We start from the raw sequence: 20,458 nt of genomic DNA on the forward strand, positions 1-20,458 counted from the left end.
CAAGCAAGCACAGCCCTCATTTCATACTTAATTATCATAAGAGTGCAAATGCTTTACTTCTTCAAATAAATCCTGATAGTGTTACATACACAGGGATGTTAAATCTGTTCCAATATGCAAGAACAAAACAGAGAATGCTTGAGATGTTCTTTGAAGATATGCACAAGAAGCTGATTTCAGCCACATATGAAGATATAATTGCTTAGAATACATTCAGGAATAAGAAATAATTGAAGTGCTTCATTTTTCTTATCCAGATTTAAGCACCTTGTGAAACTCAACAAAAAGTCTTTTCACTGATGAACCAACATGCCAGATTAGCCAATTATAACACCTAATTAAAAGAACTTAAATCATCTTGCAATAGTAAAACCACTTATCGCAGCATTAGCCTGAGTAAATCCCAGTATGACTTTCCCCGCAGAACTTCTGTCATTTGATTAAAACAAACTACTTCATTATAGCCCCATTCTTGATATTCTAATCCAAGTGGCACTTCCTGTGATAAAATAAGTGTATTTCTCTTCCTTACAATTATTTAGATCAATACAATTAACAATAAAGTAGAATACAATGCTAGATCAAAGAGGGTGTCCAATCAATAGCAGGTACGGTAATTATATTAGCATGCTCACTAAATTAACTCCATCTACTTTTAAAGCCCTTGCAACAGATTTTTACTTTAATTAAGCAACAGACTTTAGCATGGGAAAGCTTCCCAGATGTGTATGCATATATTATATGTACATGTACTTAATGTAAGCTCCCACTTATAAATCGTGTAATTATACTCATTTATTTAAAGTACTTATGAACCCCTTTTATTTATACTTTTTTTTTTTTTGATGGCAGCTTTCAAATGAGCCAAATAAAGTGGCACATACAGAAGCGGAAGCTGTCACTAGCGCTGTTTGACGTTCAACATCAAATGAAACTGTGACTTTTAATGTATTTATGCAAATGAGACAGTGTTAAATAAAAAAAAATTGGTAGTTAAACACCCCCCCCCCCCCCACACACACACACACCTTGGGCCTTATTATGATTGACTCGCAAGGCTGCGAAATTCACAGCCTTGCAATTCCGTCAGACGCCGCCCTCCTGTCCGCCTCCCTCCCCTCAACATCGGTCCTCTGTTTGAACACATGGACGGAGGGCCGAATGAATCAAAATAAGGCGCCTTATCTGTACCTGTATTGACCATAGGGTTAAAAGCTTACAGACATTCAACTGAGATGAAGGAACAAAGTGTAAAATTCAATTTTTTCTTAACTGGAGATTTTTTTTTCTTAAAATCATCATTTTTTTATTTTAATGAGTGAATTAGGTGAAGAACATATATTTAAACATATCCAAAATATTTATATATTTGTAAAGAAAAAAAATATTTTTTAAACATCGACGCATCAGATCGTCACCACTGAAACATCAACACTTTCATCTACCCAGCAATTGCTAAAAAAAAAGTTTTGCTTTTGAAAACGGTTACAAATGATTGCCCTGATTTTAATTGATTCACTCCCCTGCGTGTTCGCACAGGGGAGCTATTTTTTTGAGACTAAGCATAAGCATTTCTTGTGCAGCGTCTTGTGCGAGCGGCCAAGGCGAATTGATTATTAGTCGACAAATTCAAGCAGATTCACATTTCTTTAGATAAAAGTAATTACCTATGATGAAACTTGGATCTTCAGTATGATCCTGAGACAAAAACACCAGTCCATGTAATGGAAAACACCATCATCACCAAGAATTAAGAAAGCACGTCAAAGCAAATCCAAATTAAAACCCATATTTAATGGTTTTATTTTATATAAAGGCTGTTAATATGGGAGACTGGGTTGCAGAAGAAAGAGGCCAGAGGGTGTGGAAAAATGGTTTCATTCTCCACCAGGACAACCCACCAGCCCACACATCTCTATCTGCCGCAGAAAAACAGATTTGAGTTCTAACCCTCCATTCTCTCCAGACCTAGCACCATGTGACTTTGCCTCTTACCCTAAAGTCAAATCAGTACTCAAGGGAACCAGTTTTGCATCAGCTACTGAGGTAAAGAAGAAAATAACGGAGCTGTTGAGACAGCTGACAGATAATAACCTACAGCAGGGGTGGCCAAACCGGTCCTCGAGATCTACCAACGGTCCACGTTACCTATCTGGTGCACAGCTGTAGTCATTACTAAATGTCACATTTTCAAACCTGCTGCATTCATTCCTACTATAGATCCACAGGTTGCCTGGAAAACATGCACCGTTGGTAGATCTTGAGGACAGGTTTGTCCACCCCTGACCTACAGCATAGCTGACCAATGGAAAATAATAGGAGTAGATAGAAGGGGGAACATTACAAAAAAAAAAAAACACATAACATTTCAGAAAAATATTTGCCAAGTAAACCGTTAAGGCGGCACCAATGTGGTCTCGTATGGGTAACTAGCACCAGTTTAATATAGATTATCTCCAAATTGTAGTAATTACCTTTTTCTTCATGTCAGTCATGTGAGAGAGGCCATAGACGGTTGCCACTGCACCACCTCCGATGATCAGGCTCCCTTTAATTACATTTCGGAAAGCCATTTCTTCCTAAAAAACAGAAACAGCATAATATGTAAATATCTAAATTAGAGCTAATACACACTATAATATCATACGTAAAGTCAGATGAAAACCAAAGAAATAAACATACAGCTCCCGACTCCGGGTGTGGTTTATTAGGTAGACAACCAGTGACAAAAGGTCAGCATGAAAAAGGTCGACAAAAGTTTTAAAATTTTTGTTATGTCAATGTTGACTACTGAGCCCGCGAACCCTACAATTAGCGTACCACATGCACTCACCGTATGCAGTGGACCTACCATCCAAACCCCGCCCCCACTGCATCCATCAACAAAACGCTCCTGCCAGTAGAGAGAAAAAAAAAAAAAAAAAACTTTTAAAATTAGTCTCAGAATGGCGGTAGTCCAGGGACCCAAAACAATGCTGATAAATCGTGCAGCTTTATTAGGACGGCGGCGGTGCAGGAGGGATTGGAGATTCCTGCTGCGGTCCCTCCTACATACATTCAAGTGATAATTAATATTTGCGCCTAACCCTTTTCAGGGATTTAGCCGCAAATATTAAATGATAAATGGACTCCTTGGATATATTTGTTGCAATCCTTACAGCTTATTGGAACACTGATTTATTCCTCCTGAAAAGTGCTAAAGTTAAGCTATTGGGCATAATTCAGACCTGTACTCAGGACAAATAGGTTTGCAAACTGGGCAAAACCATGCTGCACTACAGGTTGGGCAGATGTAACATGTGCAGAGAGTTAAGGCCCCATTCACTGGGCCAACTATTCCAAAAGACAAGTCGGACCTGATTTCCCTGGCAGCTCCCCAAGAGGGCTCACATATTTTGGAACTTGATGTGCCTTTTTTTTTTTTTTTTAACATGTGATAAATCGCTTCAATTTATCACATGTTCAACTCCAACAGAATAATTTCCCCCCTGCCTTAAGGTTATGGATCGTTTGGTCGACCCAAGAAACATCGACACTCCTTAGGTTGATCGGCAGAAGGTCAGCATTTTTTTTTTAGGTGTCTAGATCTAGACGTCTAGTTCTGGACTCTGTCTAAGTGTACGGCCGACCTAAGGACTGCATCCCTGCCTTAAAACAGGATATTTTCTAAATTGAGTGGAATTCTGCCTATACACAGGGGCGAGGGCAACATTGTGCTCGGCTATCTAGTTAAGCACAGATCGCTCAGAGAGTGATATAGATATAGCTCTATCACTCTGAGCGACAACAATTGATAAAGTGGCACTCTCATGCAAGAACATAAGCCGGTGTCTTCCGCTAAACAGATCCAGTGTAACCAGGACTGTTGTATATGTATTGCTGGAGACGGCGGCACTCGATATAATAATATAAAGACACCAGAGACCTGGATAAATCCGACGTTTCAAAGCCCTGCGGCTTTTTTCTTCTGCATCTTGATAAAGAAAGCTGCAGGGCTTTGAAACGTCGGATTTATCCAGGTCTCTGGTGTCTTTATATTATTATATCGAGTGCCGCCGTCTCCAGCAATACATTTTGTAGATAGATTTATTTATTTTTCTAGACAGAATCCCTTCAGTTTCCTCCGATAGACGTTCCACTGCTCCTTTAAGAAAGATGTGTGGCTGCCAAGAGCAACAGGTTCATTTACGCATTTTAAGGTCCTGCTCCTAGAACGAATAGCTTTATTTAGCAAAGCAATTTTATTAGACACTTTCTGGTGCCAGATGACATGTTGGGCCTAAGTACAAACACTAAGCAAACACTGTTCTATTAATGTATGTGGTCTAGCTTACCAAATGGAACAAGGAACACCTTCATGTCTCAACCTCATGTTCCACTTGCTACTGTACAAGGGTTTGGATGGAGCAGAGGACAGGTTGATTTTTCTAAATAATAACGTCACAGCAGTGAAAAGAGCTAGGAAGAGGGGAAATATAACGTGTTGATAAGTAGATATAGTTCCCTATTTATGCCAGGTGGGTCTCAGCTGCTGCATGTGACATCACATAGATGCCGCACCCCCACACCAACTATTGGGGCACGCCTTGTCCTCACCGCACCCTGAAAACAGTCAGTCACCGCGGTTGACTTTTTTTTTTTTTTTTTTTTACACAATGCAACCACAGTTTACGGCCTTGCGCACTCTCATCTGCGTGCATGCGCCGGGTGAGCAGCAGCAGTGGGAGGATGGAGCAGGGTGAGCAGCAGCAGCACCACCACCACCGCTGCTCACCCGGCGCTGTCCGGTGGTGCTGCTGCTTACCTGAGTCCAGCAACGGGACCAGGTGAGCATCAGCAGCGGGAAGACAGAGCTGGGTGAGCAGCAGCAGCAGTAGGACCATCACTGCTGATGCTGCTCACTTGGCACCATCCTACCCGACTCATCTCCTTAATCTGACTCTTTAAAATCTTTAATAGATTGAATAGAGTTTCCGACTCTAACTGAATAGACTTATTTGTCTTTGTCAACCTATCGGGTGCTGGACAGTTTCCTGACAGTCAGTACCCCGACGTCGGAATCCCGACAGTCAAAACCCCGACACTCGGGGTCCCGAAGGCCACTGGCTATTCTCCCTCATGGGGGTCCACAACCCCCATAGAGGGAGAATAGAATAGGTGGCGAGCGTAGCTGTCCGAGTCCGGCCAGTCGGGATCCCCACGTCGGGCTAATGACTGTCGGGATCCCAACTGTAGGGACCATATACCACACCCGACCTTTCATGCAGATCCCAATCACAGGATGCCAATGAGGCTACACCAGGGCTGCCTTGATCACATGTATCGCTTTTGTGTTACTGTAGATCTTGATAGGGCACATTCAGAGAACACAAGACTGTGGCCAGAAAGAAAATAAAAAACACGACAGCTGGTTTCTGTCACAGACCAGCAGAGCACAATACAAAGGAGAAAATAATGGCAAATCCGCGTGTTGTCTTTGCTCGTAGCCATGTAACACCAGTGCCAACAGACGCCTACTCACCTAGCAATTTCTGCTTCCTCCAGGATGTCAGGAGGCCAAAAGACAGCTTGCTGCATACAAGTATTGTATTTGTGGTCTGTGGTGATGAGACTGCTCTGTGTAATCTGAGCAGGGAGCTCCCGTGTTCTACCTCTGGTATACAGTCACTAAGATAATGATCACTGTGTGTATCATATACTGACTAACCGTCTGCGTTAAACCCTGCGCCTATAACACGTAATGTCCTTAGCTGTCAGAAAATCCATACTGGCACAGAAAACACTACTGTACAGAAGTCTCTCTGACTCACTCAGATCCCGTTTTTTGGGATACAATGCTTGGACATATATAAAAACCACAGGAGTATCTGAATATAATGAATGGGAGATTCTTTCCCTACTGAGGTTTTTACCCCAGTGAGTCTCATACAGGTCCAGAGGGAGAGAAAGTGCAGCACTTCCGAGTAGCACTGACTGGACACTTGTGAGTCAATCATTGGTCACTGACAACACCAAATTCTCCCAAATCTAAATGAAAGCTCCATGTCATAATGACATACATTCATGGATATGTACCTGCCCTGTAACTTTCCCTGTGTTTTCCTTAAATTGTTCTTTGCTTCTACGTGCTTAGGTGTCAACGGTTAGTCAGACACCTCCATGGGACAAGGTGCCCATACACGCACCGATCCCGGCGTGCGTTGTGGGCTTAACTAGCACATATAGCATCGCATCGTATGCCTTGTGCATGCGATGCGATGCTATGCTAGAAAAAGCTAGTACAAAAAGTATGTGCAGCACATACTTTTTGTACTGTGCGATGAGGTGCCGCGGGAGCGCGCACCCCATCGTATAGCATCGCACCGCCGGGATCGGTGCATGTGTGGGCACCTTTACAATTATTGTATACAATATCGCATCTCATCGCATCTCGGTTTTGCGATGAGATCTGATGAGATGAGATCTAGTACAAAAAGTATGTGCAGCACATACTTTCTGTACTAGATCTCATCTCATCGCAAAACCGAGATGCGATATTGTATACAATAATTGTAACGTGTATGGGCACCTTTAGTCTGTATGCCTTCGCTACAAAGAAAGCTTTCTTTACAAGCAGTCAGCTACTACTGGGTAATAGCAACATACTCATCCTGGGATGTGGTCATCTGGTCTACAGCATTATGGTCGACACCATTAGGTCGACATGGGAAAAGGTCGAAAGGTCATTAGTTCAACAGGTCGTTAGTTCGACATTGTCTAGGTCGACAGTCAAAAGGTCGACATGGAGTTTTTCACTGTTTTTTGAGCCAACAGGCGGTATTTCATGCCCTACCATCCACTAGGGCGTGGTGGGAGAATAAAATAGTGTGCCGAGCATAGCGAGCGCAGCAAGGGGATGCGGTGTACTTTAAACTGTGTCCATGTCAACATTCAGGTAATAAAAATAGTGAAAAACCCCATGTCGACCTTTTGACTGTCGACTTGGACATTGTCGACCTAATGACCATGTCGACCTAGACCTATGTCTACCTAATGACTGTCGACCATCATGCTGTAGACTAAATGATCCTTTATCTGCAACTGTCCCTGACCACCTGTAAAAACACAGCTGTCCCAAATATACATCTGTGTCGGTTAGTATGAACGTGGCCAGACTGAAGTCCGATAACGTTGGAATTCACCAGCTGAACTATCTGTGCATAAGCAGACAAATCAGACTGAACTAGAGATCTGCAAAAACAGACATGCATGCGCCAACTTTTTTTTTTTGGGGGGGGGGGGGGGGGGGCACAGAGGGATTTAAAGCAAGATACAACTGGATAACTATTTACTTGCCATCAGGTCACTTAATCTCTTGTCCCATAAGTGTCCTTAAAACTAAACTGTCTATTCTAGAAGCCAATAATAATTCACGGAATGTGTTTTTTCACTAGTACCTCGCGTAACGAAACATCCACTATAACAAAAAATACATTAATAGAAGAAAAAAAAATCCCAGAAACACATTTAATCATAAAGGGAACTTCTTAATACAGCCTTTCTATTCATGCAGACCAGAGCTTGACAAAAATACAACCCATCAATATTTCATGTAAAAAGACATTTCCATCTCCATTCAAACTGTAGAAGCAGTTTTATGGGGAATTTCCAGGAACAGAAAGAAAAACATGGTTTCAGTTCTACCTTGAGGTTACGCAGAGAACATTCGAGGAGAAGTAAATGAAAAAAAAAAAAAAAATGAACCAGACGTATCAAAACTGTCTAGCGTTGGTGAAAACCAATGGACAACAAAAATCGGCCATTGTTGGCATTACACGCAACACATTGTTGCAGTGAAGATGAAACGTAAACTCTGGACTCACGTACATTTGGGATCATCTCAAAATCTAGTTACATATAGGAATGATTACTTCAGTTGCCTTGAATATCTTTCAGATGGAACAGTATACAGATACCCGAATGGAGTTGTATACAAAAAATAGGATTTTAATATACCTACCGGTAAAACCTTTTCTCGTAGTCCATATGGAATACTGGGGTTCAATACTATGGGATAGAGATCCTCCGCAGGAGAGACAGGCACATAAGATCTTTCAGTGTGGGTGTACTGGCTCCTCCCCTCTATCCTCCCTCCACTAGTCAGTTAATAAAAAACTGTGCCGAAGGAGAGCAAAGTATATGAGGAGTAAGCGAGTAAATGTGGTGAGATTCATACCAGCACACCGTCACAAAAATAACAAAATAGGTGAAGAAACCTATAATAATAACCTATGGTGAACACCATAACTGAAATTATATATATATATATATATATATATATATATATATATATATATATATATATATATATATAATTAATTGCAGCAGGATCCGGCTCTCCATATAAGTAAATCAGCGCCGAGTGCCCATATAGCATAACAGACAGCAGGACAAGGAAGATATAGCACTCCAGGCGACTTGATGAAGGAAATACTCACAGACCAGTTAAGGTTCACAACGTTTCAATGCCCGTTTATTAGTGGCATTTTCGTCAGGTATAAAAAAGAATACAAAACAGTCTTACCTTTAAACACCCAAGTGAGCACACTGGGAGGCTGGGGGAGGGGCGGAAGCCTCCGCCCTGCCTGCTGGCACATATGAATGACATCACAAAACATAATCAGAGTGCACCCGTCACCATGGTTACAGGAGTATACAAACAGCGTCACAAGAACAACAAAACAAAGCAGCATGATCTGTGAAAAAAAACAATAATGAAAATCAGCGCTAGGCTTAATCAAATATACATCACATCTATTGCATTCAAGGCACTTAATGCCTAGGAGGCACAGACTGTTTGCAATCAAGAATACTAATAACTGATTAGCTACATGCTAACAGAGCATATTATAAAAAGGATCCCAAACCCAGATGTTCGTTAAGACCCCTAGGTGCAACTGTGCCCAGGCGAAAGATCCACCTGGTTTCAAGCTGAATCAGTTTCTTAGACCGATCTCCCCCTCGTATAGAGGCAGGGAGGTGGTCAATCATGCGGTATCTTAGAGATGAAAGGGGGTGAGGGTGGCTGCAAAAATGGCGTGCGACCGGTTGATCGCTATGTCCCTTAATAATGGCATTTCTAATTGCTGATCTGTGGGCTGTCATACGCTCTTTGAATTGGCATTCAGTTTTGCCAATGTATGACAGTCCACAGGGACAGAGGATCTGATATATAACATACCTGGAGGAACAATTGAGGCGGTGGGTAATATACATAGTTTTCCCAGATAGTGGATGGGAGAATGTATCCCCCGGGATCATAAATTGGCACGTAACACACGTACATCTGATACACCCCTTCCGGGTATTGGCATATATGTCTGTAGGGGTTGCAAGGTCAGAGATATCTGCTCTCACCAAGATATCTCTAAGATTGCGCCCCCTAGTGTAACAAGCAAGAAGCCTGGTATCAGCCAGTTTAAGGTCTTTATCCCCTTGGATAATAGGCCATAGTTTTTTAGAGATATTATTAATATTTTCACTAGATGGATTATACTGGCATACCCATGGGATCATTTCCCCTTTGTCTTTCTTAATGGCAACTTGGTTGATGAGTGTGTTACGGTCTAATGCAAGTACTCGTTGTTTTTCACGTCTCAACTGTTCAATATGATAACCTCTATTCACAAATTTGGATATCATATTATCCATTTCAGCATCTGCCACCACGGGATCAGATGTAATACGCCGAATGCGCAACAACTGAGAGTAGGGAAGGCCACGTTTAAGTGGCTTGGGGTGAAAACTGTCTGACCTCAGCAGATTATTTCTATCTGTGGGTTTACTGTATAATGATGTACAAATAATACCTTCTTTTACAGCAATGTTGACATCTAAATATTCGATGTTATCGCAGCTCACTTTATGCGTTAATTTCACCGGATGATCTCTCAAGTTGTGACTATCGATGGTATTAATCAATTTCTCAACAGGCCCCCTCCAGAATATCAACAAATCATCGATGTATCGACAGTAGAAGAATACATCTGTCAACACATCGATGTTATCGAAGAATATCGATTGTTCCACCTCAAACATGTAGATGTTAGAATAGGCCGGTGCCATGGCAGAACCCATGGCACACCCACGGCACTGAAGGTAAAAGCAATTGTCATACAGAAAGTAATTTTTGGTCAAGATCATTTGTAACAAATCAATATGAAAATTCAATTTCTCACCAGCAAACGTCCCGGTTTGTTCAAAAAGTCTCCTCACTGCCGCCAATCCCCCATCATGAGGGATGACCGTGTAGAGACTTTGGACATCGATACTACACAGAACAATATTGAGAGGTATTGCTGCCAAACTGGATAAACGTCTGAGCAGGGTATTAGTATCCAACAGGAAGCGAGGGTGTACTTGAATGAGTGGCTGCATGATAGAATCCAAGTATAAAGCCACAGGTTGAAAAAGCGAATTCACTGCTGATATAATTGGCCTTCCCGGAGGCTTGGAAAGAGTCTTATGCACTTTGGGAGTAGTATACAGTACTGGTACCACAGGGTGAGGTGGCAGCAGCGCTGCATGTAATTTTTCTGAAATGAATTCATTATCCAGGCCATATTTCAGAAGTGTCGCTAGATCTTTGGTGTACACAGCAGTGGGGTCATTTTGAAGCTTCAAATAGGTATCAGCATCAGACAGTTGGCGTGCAATTTCGTCCTTGTAATCCTGTAAATTTTGTATCACTAGGGCTCCCCCTTTATCCGCCCTAGTGGGACATAGCGATCAACCGGTCGCACGCCATTTTTGCAGCCACCCTCACCCCCTTTCATCTCTAAGATACCGCATGATTGACCACCTCCCTGCCTCTATACGAGGGGGAGATCGGTCTAAGAAACTGATTCAGCTTGAAACCAGGTGGATCTTTCGCCTGGGCACAGTTGCACCTAGGGGTCTTAACGAACATCTGGGTTTGGGATCCTTTTTATAATATGCTCTGTTAGCATGTAGCTAATCAGTTATTAGTATTCTTGATTGCAAACAGTCTGTGCCTCCTAGGCATTAAGTGCCTTGAATGCAATAGATGTGATGTATATTTGATTAAGCCTAGCGCTGATTTTCATTATTGTTTTTTTTCACAGATCATGCTGCTTTGTTTTGTTGTTCTTGTGACGCTGTTTGTATACTCCTGTAACCATGGTGACGGGTGCACTCTGATTATGTTTTGTGATGTCATTCATATGTGCCAGCAGGCAGGGCGGAGGCTTCCGCCCCTCCCCCAGCCTCCCAGTGTGCTCACTTGGGTGTTTAAAGGTAAGACTGTTTTGTATTCTTTTTTATACCTGACGAAAATGCCACTAATAAACGGGCATTGAAACGTTGTGAACCTTAACTGGTCTGTGAGTATTTCCTTCATCAAGTCGCCTGGAGTGCTATATCTTCCTTGTCCTGCTGTCTGTTATGCTATATGGGCACCCGGCGCTGATTTACTTATATGGAGAGCCGGATCCTGCTGCAATTATCTATTGTTTGGATGCACTGCATATGCTTCCTATATCAGGGCTCCCTATACTAAGGACATTTGGACACTAGTGAGCTTGCCATTAGTATATTCCCACCGTACCTATATGGATATCTAGGTTGGATTGACTGTTTGTGCATGGCACTTTGTTCTGCAGGAGTCTACTGCCTGTGTCGGTAGAATCAACATTACACAGCTGATTATCTGTGAAACAATCATCTATTTGCTGCTACTATTTGGCTATCACCTGCTATACCCTAAAACCCTGTGCAAATGGAGGCATCTGGCTCACAAGCTAGCGGATATGCCCATGCTATGGATACGCTGGGAGAACTGCATAGTTATTCTGAAGCTGAGATTAATAAAATCTTGTACACAGGTATATTGGAGGAGCAGGATGAAGCTAAGTCTAATGAGGACAGCTATTATCAATTACTGCGGCTTAAAAGAAAAGAGATCGATTATTACTACCACTGTCTGACATTGAGTGATTATTATCGGTCTAAAAAAATCCCCCGCGGGCTGCGGGTTAGGAACTCGCCAACAATTGGCCGGAATGACCCCGCTTTTTGTAAGAAGTGGGTAGGAATACTGAACAAGTGTTCCTTAGATCTCATTGTACTTATTATTGAGCAATCTACTAAAGAAATGGAGGCTATTAAAACTAAAATCATTGACCTTGAACTTACCTGTAAACCATTGCTGGAAAGCGATACGACGGTGGACTGGTACACCAAATTGTCTAACCAGATCCAGACATACAAACGTGATTTAATCCGTTTTAAAGCTGAGAAGAAAGCTAAGGTAGACAATGATTATGCTAATTATACAGTATACCGCTGGACCGATACATCGTATCGTGATGACCGCAAAAAACCTTTCTTCCGACGGCGTCAACGGCCACAAAGGAATTTAGATACATCGAGGGAAAATACATCAACGGCTAGTGATTCTGAAACCCCCATGCCATCAGCTACACAAAGTGGCCCTTTAGGGGTGCCTACCAAGGACAAACGCCGAGAAAGGGGAGGCAACGCCGGTTTACCCGTCGCAGTAAACAGTGGCGTAGGCAGGGGTCGTTTAGGCAGACCCCCGAAGAATTACAAGATCTAGTGATCAATTTATCCGATTATGAGCTCAATCCAATTGAACATAAAGTTCTTATGAAAGGATTGTCGTTTGTGCCTACCTATCCCCAAGACCCCCTCCAGTGGCAAGTTGAAAAATACCGCCTATATCGCCAATTAAAACTAAAGGAATACTTTGCTAAACCCAGAGATCCTTCACCAGCTGTATCAACAGAACAACTCCCACCTAAAGTTGCCAGGCTGATGCCCAAATCATCCTTTGACCCGTTATCTTCGAATGCGTCGATTAAGACATTTACCAGATTGTTGGATCAGCAGACAAACTTGGTTACTGCACAACCGTCCAAAATCCGCAATAATATGTCAAGGGACGAAGCCACGGCACTCACGAAGCTGGCTTCTAACAAAGATCTAATATTCCGCCCAGCGGATAAAGGGGGAGCCCTAGTGATACAAAATTTACAGGATTACAAGGACGAAATTGCACGCCAACTGTCTGATGCTGATACCTATTTGAAGCTTCAAAATGACCCCACTGCTGTGTACACCAAAGATCTAGCGACACTTCTGAAATATGGCCTGGATAATGAATTCATTTCAGAAAAATTACATGCAGCGCTGCTGCCACCTCACCCTGTGGTACCAGTACTGTATACTACTCCCAAAGTGCATAAGACTCTTTCCAAGCCTCCGGGAAGGCCAATTATATCAGCAGTGAATTCGCTTTTTCAACCTGTGGCTTTATACTTGGATTCTATCATGCAGCCACTCATTCAAGTACACCCTCGCTTCCTGTTGGATACTAATACCCTGCTCAGACGTTTATCCAGTTTGGCAGCAATACCTCTCAATATTGTTCTGTGTAGTATCGATGTCCAAAGTCTCTACACGGTCATTCCTCATGATGGGGGATTGGCGGCAGTGAGGAGACTTTTTGAACAAACCGGGACGTTTGCTGGTGAGAAATTGAATTTTCATATTGATTTGTTACAAATGATCTTGACCAAAAATTACTTTCTGTATGACAATTGCTTTTACCTTCAGTGCCGTGGGTGTGCCATGGGTTCTGCCATGGCACCGGCCTATTCTAACATCTACATGTTTGAGGTGGAACAATCGATATTCTTCGATAACATCGATGTGTTGACAGATGTATTCTTCTACTGTCGATACATCGATGATTTGTTGATATTCTGGAGGGGGCCTGTTGAGAAATTGATTAATACCATCGATAGTCACAACTTGAGAGATCATCCGGTGAAATTAACGCATAAAGTGAGCTGCGATAACATCGAATATTTAGATGTCAACATTGCTGTAAAAGAAGGTATTATTTGTACATCATTATACAGTAAACCCACAGATAGAAATAATCTGCTGAGGTCAGACAGTTTTCACCCCAAGCCACTTAAACGTGGCCTTCCCTACTCTCAGTTGTTGCGCATTCGGCGTATTACATCTGATCCCGTGGTGGCAGATGCTGAAATGGATAATATGATATCCAAATTTGTGAATAGAGGTTATCATATTGAACAGTTGAGACGTGAAAAACAACGAGTACTTGCATTAGACCGTAACACACTCATCAACCAAGTTGCCATTAAGAAAGACAAAGGGGAAATGATCCCATGGGTATGCCAGTATAATCCATCTAGTGAAAATATTAATAATATCTCTAAAAAACTATGGCCTATTATCCAAGGGGATAAAGACCTTAAACTGGCTGATACCAGGCTTCTTGCTTGTTACACTAGGGGGCGCAATCTTAGAGATATCTTGGTGAGAGCAGATATCTCTGACCTTGCAACCCCTACAGACATATATGCCAATACCCGGAAGGGGTGTATCAGATGTACGTGTGTTACGTGCCAATTTATGATCCCGGGGGATACATTCTCCCATCCACTATCTGGGAAAACTATGTATATTACCCACCGCCTCAATTGTTCCTCCAGGTATTTTATATATCAGATCCTCTGTCCCTGTGGACTGTCATACATTGGCAAAACTGAATGCCAATTCAAAGAGCGTATGACAGCCCACAGATCAGCAATTAGAAATGCCATTATTAAGGGACATAGCGATCAACCGGTCGCACGCCATTTTTGCAGCCACCCTCACCCCCTTTCATCTCTAAGATACCGCATGATTGACCACCTCCCTGCCTCTATACGAGGGGGAGATCGGTCTAAGAAACTGATTCAGCTTGAAACCAGGTGGATCTTTCGCCTGGGCACAGTTGCACCTAGGGGTCTTAACGAACATCTGGGTTTGGGATCCTTTTTATAATATGCTCTGTTAGCATGTAGCTAATCAGTTATTAGTATTCTTGATTGCAAACAGTCTGTGCCTCCTAGGCATTAAGTGCCTTGAATGCAATAGATGTGATGTATATTTGATTAAGCCTAGCGCTGATTTTCATTATTGTTTTTTTTCACAGATCATGCTGCTTTGTTTTGTTGTTCTTGTGACGCTGTTTGTATACTCCTGTAACCATGGTGACGGGTGCACTCTGATTATGTTTTGTGATGTCATTCATATGTGCCAGCAGGCAGGGCGGAGGCTTCCGCCCCTCCCCCAGCCTCCCAGTGTGCTCACTTGGGTGTTTAAAGGTAAGACTGTTTTGTATTCTTTTTTATACCTGACGAAAATGCCACTAATAAACGGGCATTGAAACGTTGTGAACCTTAACTGGTCTGTGAGTATTTCCTTCAGCAAGTCGCCTGGAGTGCTATATCTTCCTTGTCCTGCTATATATATATATATATATATATATATATATATATATATATATATATATATACATACACATACATACATACATACATACATACATATACATATATGGCAACAAGCCAATATTAGAACGTCACTCGTTCAAAAATGCAACCAGCCAATACAAGAACGTTAACCTTCAACAAGGCAACAAGTCCAAGAAAGCAAGGTATTACCTGCAGCAGAAAATTCCGCACTGAGGCGGGCGCCCAGTATTCCATATGGACTACGAGTAAAGGATTTACCGGTAGGTATATTAAAATCCTATTTTCTCTAACGTCCATTATGGAATACTGGGGTTCAATACTATGGGAGGTCCCAAAGCCATCAGAACGGGTGGGAACGTGCGGAGACTGCTGTAACACCGCTTGCCCGAACTGGGAATCCTCCCTGGCCAGGGCATCAAATTTGTAGAACTTTACAAACGTATGCTGCCCCGACCAAGTAGCAGCTCGGCAAAGCTGTAAGGCCGAGACTCCTCGAGCAGTCGACCAGGAAGTCCCTACAGACCTTGTCGAATGAGCCTTCAATGAGGATGGAATAGTCAATCCAGCCATCCCATAGGCTTGTTGGATCGTGGTACGTATCCAACGGGCAATAGTCTGCTTTGATGCAGGAGCACCCTTCTTCTGTGCATCGTAAAGCACAAACAGACCATCCGTCTTCCTGAACCAAGAGGTTCGCCTCACATAGACCCTCAGGGCCTGAACAACATCCAGGGATGCCGGAATCCCTGGATGAGCCAAACTGGACGGGACCACAATCGGTTGGTTTAGATGGAAAGCCGACACAACCTTAGGCAAGAATTGCGGCCTAGTCCTCAGTTCCGCCCTGTCGCCGTGAAAAATCAAGTAAGGGCTCTTGCAAGAAAGGGCCCCAAGTTCGGACACCCTCCTGGCCGAAGCCAAGGCCAGCAGGACCACAGTCTTCCATGTCAGAAACCGCAAATCTGCCTGATCTAATGGATCGAACCAGGATGACTGCAAAAAAGATAAGACTACATCCAAGTCCCATGGCGCAGTGGGCGTCACAAAAGGGGGTTGAATTCTTAACACCCCCTGAAGAAAAGTCTGGACCTCAGGTAAGGATGCCAGTTTTCTCTGACAAAACACAGACAGGGCCGATACCTGGACCTTTAAGGACCCCAGCCGGAGCCCCAAGTCCAAACCTGCTTGCAGGAACCGCAAGAAGTTACCCAGTTTAAAATCCGCAGGTGATAGGGCATTTCCCTCACACTAGGCCACATATCTCCTCCAAATGTGGTGATAATGGGAGGCCGTTACTGGTTTTCTGGCTTGGGTCATGGTTGTTATGACCGAGGAATCCAAACCCTTGCGCCTCAGGATCTGCCGCTCAACCTCCAGGCCGTTAAACGAAGCCGAGGCAAGTCCTGGTAACCGAACGGCCCTTGAAGAAGAAGGTCTTCTCTGAGGCGCAGACGCCTAGGGTCTTCCACCAGCATGGCCTGAAGATCCCCGAACCAGGCTCGCCGAGGCCAATCTGGTGCCACCAGGATTGCCTCTGCTCCTTGGTGTCTTATTCTTTTTAAACAAGGATCCCTTGTCCGAAAGCAGTACCTGGTTACCTTGTGGTTTCTCCGAGAGGCCATGAGGTCTATCTGTGGAGTCCCCCACAGATCCGCAATGGCAGTGAACACCTCCTGGTGTAATTCCCATTCCCCGGGATGAAGGTCGTGGTGGCTGAGAAACTCCGCCTCCCAGTTGTCCACTCCCGGTATGAATATGGCGGACAATGCCAGAACGTATTGCTCCGCCCAAGAGATGATCCTGGCAGCTTCTCTCATGCACGGCATGCTCCTCGTTCCACCCTGCCTGTTTATGTAGGCAACCGTGGTCGCATTGTCGGACTGCACCTGCACAGCCCTGCCCTGGAGCAGAGGAGCAGCCTTCAACAGGGCGTAGTAAACCGCCTTCAATTCCAGCCTGTTGATATGGAGCTTGGCTTCCAACAGGGACCATCTGCCCTGAAGATGGACACCCTGAACCACAGCCCCCCATCCTCTCAGGCTGGCATCCGTGGTCAACAGAAGCCAATCCTGGATTTGAAAGGAACGGCCGGCCAGTAGATTTGTCGACTCCAACCACCATTGGAGTGACAGCCTTGTGGTTGCAGAGAGTGTTATCAGCCTGCGCATCTGGCTGGGGCACCCCGACCACTCCGTCAGGATATCCAGCTGGAATGTCCTTGCGTGAAATCTGGCATACTGTATGGCCTCGAAGGAGGCCACCATCTTGCCCATCAGCCTCAAGCAGAGGTAAACCGACACCTGTGGGCCCGCCAACACCTCTACCACCAGTTGCTGGATTGCAGCCACCTTCTCCGGTGGAAGGAGTACCTTCTGTTCTGCTGTGTCCAGGATCATGCCCAGGAACAGCATCCTTTGACTTGGGACCAGGGATGATTTCTTCAGGTTCAAAATCCACCCGTGGTCCGAGAGGATCCTCCTGGTCAGCTGAATAGCACTGCAACAGGCTCCTGCAGACCCTGCCTTGATCAGCAGGTCGTCGAGGTACGGGATGACATTCATCCGATGCTGCCGTAGAAGGGACATCATCTCCGCCATGATCTTCATGAAGATGCGCGGAGCCGTGGACAGGCCGAAGGGCAACGCCCAGAACTGATAATGTTCCCTTCCCAGCGCAAACCTCAGAAACATTTGTTGTGGGGGCCAAATGGGGACGTCTAGATAGGCGTCCTTGACGTCTATGGAAGCCAGGAACTCCCCTGGCTCGAGACTGGCGATGACCGAATGGAGGGACTCCATTCTGAATGTGAATACCCGCAGGTACGGGTTCAAATCCTTCAGGTTCAGAATGGGCCTCACTGACCCATCTGGCTTGGGCACCAGGAAGAGGTTAGAGTAATAACCCTGCCCCTGCACTGGAACTGGCAGGATTACCCTGGACTGGAGCAGTCCCTGGATTGCCCCTTGTAGGAGAATCCGGTCCTCCGCTGCTGCGGGGAAGGCCGACTTGAAGAACCTTCTGGGAGGTGGTCTGTCGAACTCCAGCCTGTAGCCCTGCGAAATAAGAGTCCTGGCCCAGGAATCTAGGCACGAGGCATCCCACACCTGGCTGAAGTACGACAAACGACCCCCCACCTCGAGAGGATCCCGTGGTGGGGAGATCCCGTCATGCTGACGGCTTGGAGGCAGCTGCAGTGGCAGCACGGTCCTGTGTGCCAGAGGGGTTAGGTTTCCTGAACTTACCCCGTCCACCTCTGTTGGCATTGGACGCACCTCTAGCCCTGGAGCGGAACCGAGTCCCGCGAAAGGACTGCTGGGTAGGCAAGGTAAATGGACATTTTGGCGCAGGAGGTGCTGATGGAAGAAAAGTGGCCTTAGCCATCCAACAACTGGCCAGTATGGGACGTTGAGAGGCCCCACTAGCCGTATACATGGACTTGAGAGTGGTCTCCAGTCTCCTGTCAGCCCCGTCCTTAAGGGTGGAAACACCCGTGACCGGTAGTAACACCTTTTTAGAAAGGCGTGAAACTGAGGAGTCCACAACGGGAGGCTCCTCCCACAATTTTCTACCTGCAGGTTCAAAAGGGTACGCATTTGCGAACCTCTTTGTGAGCTGGAACCTCTTCTCAGCGTTTTTGAAAACACCCTCTAGTTCCGCCTGCTCTGGGAAACACACAGACTGCTTTTTCTGTGTCATAAAGAAAGAGTCACCCTCCGTGACTTCCTCCAGAGGGAGCTCTAAGACCTCCCTAATAGCTCTAATAAGAGGCTCAGGGCCATGTACTGGTGCCTGTTCTTGTACAGGCTCCTGATCCTGCAACTCCTCCCCCTCATCAAGGATATCATCCTCTCTGTATCAGGGGCCACAGCCGACAAGGGCCTTTTCTGAGGCTGGCCAGACTGGCTGGGAAAAGAAGTGAGGATATCCACCCTAGCTGACAGGATGGCTAAATCCTTCTGCACCCTCTGAGTCTGCTGTGTATTAGCAGCTAGCTGGGATGAGACTGAGTCTAACAGCGTTTTAATGCTGCTGGCCCATGCAGGCTCATTATCTTCCTGTGACACCCCACTATATTGTGGGGGCACACCACTAGCCAGAGGGGTAGTCCCACTAGGCTGTGGAGACATACAGGGTTCACAGGTAACCTGTGACTGTGAGGCAGGGATAAACTTGGTGCTGCACACCAAGCAGGTCAGTTTCTTCACCATTGTGAAGCTGGACACAGCCACACCACACACACACACTCACACTGATTTGTAAGTGTTCTTTGGCTATGTGTTAAAGACTAATATCTTAACTAGCCAGTGTGGGGTAAACAGAGCTACTTGGGAATCCAGGGCACCCTGTAACCTGAGCTCACAGATTGGAGAGAGCTGGTTCACAGTAAAACACACAGTAATTCTTCAGAAAAACAGTGCTATGCAATATCCATATGCTAGGCAAACACAATGTAAGTGTTAATTAGTGCTATAACTTTCTGTCTCTGCAGGCAGAAAGATCCCAGATCCACCCCACTGATGAGGAGCTGTAATGGCTACCTCAGCATGCAGGAAGAAGCAGGAAGTCTTGCCTAGCAGTGCCTGGTCCCACTCTGAGCTAAGCCCCGCCCCCAAAACGGAGCTGGTGCTTTTAGCATTAAAAAGCTGGCATTTTTAGGCTTATCTGTGCTTTATGCAAAAACCAGACATTGCCATAGCCCTGGTGGTCCAGTGGCTATCTGTACCTGCCAGCAAATATATAAAAGATGGGGGTTTCGCGCGGTACCTGCGGGAGGTCCGCCGCTACTGTCACCGCCATCTTGCCGCACATAAAGTCGGGGTGCCCCCTGTGGGGGACCCCGACCAGTACTCACCACTTGTAGTCTTCAGACCCTGCCAGGGGTGTGCGGCAGCTGGGTCTGCTCGCCCCAGCGCAATGCTGTGCGGTGACAGAAACCTCTCTCAGGACAAAGTCCTGCAGCAGGGCAGCTCTGCGCCTGAAGAGGCCGGTGACTGACCCTTCCCCTGGCACCCTCGAAGCAGGACTGCTGCCTAGGTCTAAAAGCAGCGCCCCAAAATAACAAACTAAAACAAAATGTTGAAAAATCTCTCTGGAGCTCCCAGAAG

General features: G+C 45.0%; 1 protein-coding gene and 1 long non-coding RNA gene across 4 annotated transcripts in view; one reads left to right on the top strand and one right to left on the bottom strand.

The window, feature by feature from the left end:
• Positions 1–20,458, bottom strand: part of GPD2 (glycerol-3-phosphate dehydrogenase 2) — a 137,614-nt gene that overhangs the window by 104,306 nt on the left and 12,850 nt on the right. The window contains exons 1-2 of one of the 3 annotated variants that reach the window (XR_014450831.1): positions 8,564–8,682; positions 2,475–2,579 (exon numbers count right to left, since the gene is read on the bottom strand). Coding sequence is in view for 2 of the 3 variants with exons in the window: in XM_083154025.1 (XP_083010151.1) it covers positions 2,475–2,579; positions 8,564–8,647 (189 nt within the window). In the remaining variant the exon portion in view is untranslated. Of the gene's footprint in view, positions 1–2,474; positions 2,580–8,563; positions 8,683–20,458 lie in introns of those variants that run through there. The other 2 variants (XM_083154025.1, XM_083154026.1) reach the window with 2 other exon arrangements.
• LOC146019572 (uncharacterized) lies at positions 11,125–19,959 on the top strand. The gene is made up of 3 exons (XR_014450607.1): positions 11,125–11,295; positions 15,032–15,203; positions 19,843–19,959. It is a non-coding gene; the product is annotated as an uncharacterized LOC146019572 (long non-coding RNA).

The sequence above is a fragment of the Crinia signifera genome, chromosome 7, assembly GCF_055691185.1.
Source record: "Crinia signifera chromosome 7, ASM5569118v1, whole genome shotgun sequence".
NCBI lineage: Eukaryota > Metazoa > Chordata > Amphibia > Anura > Myobatrachidae > Crinia > Crinia signifera.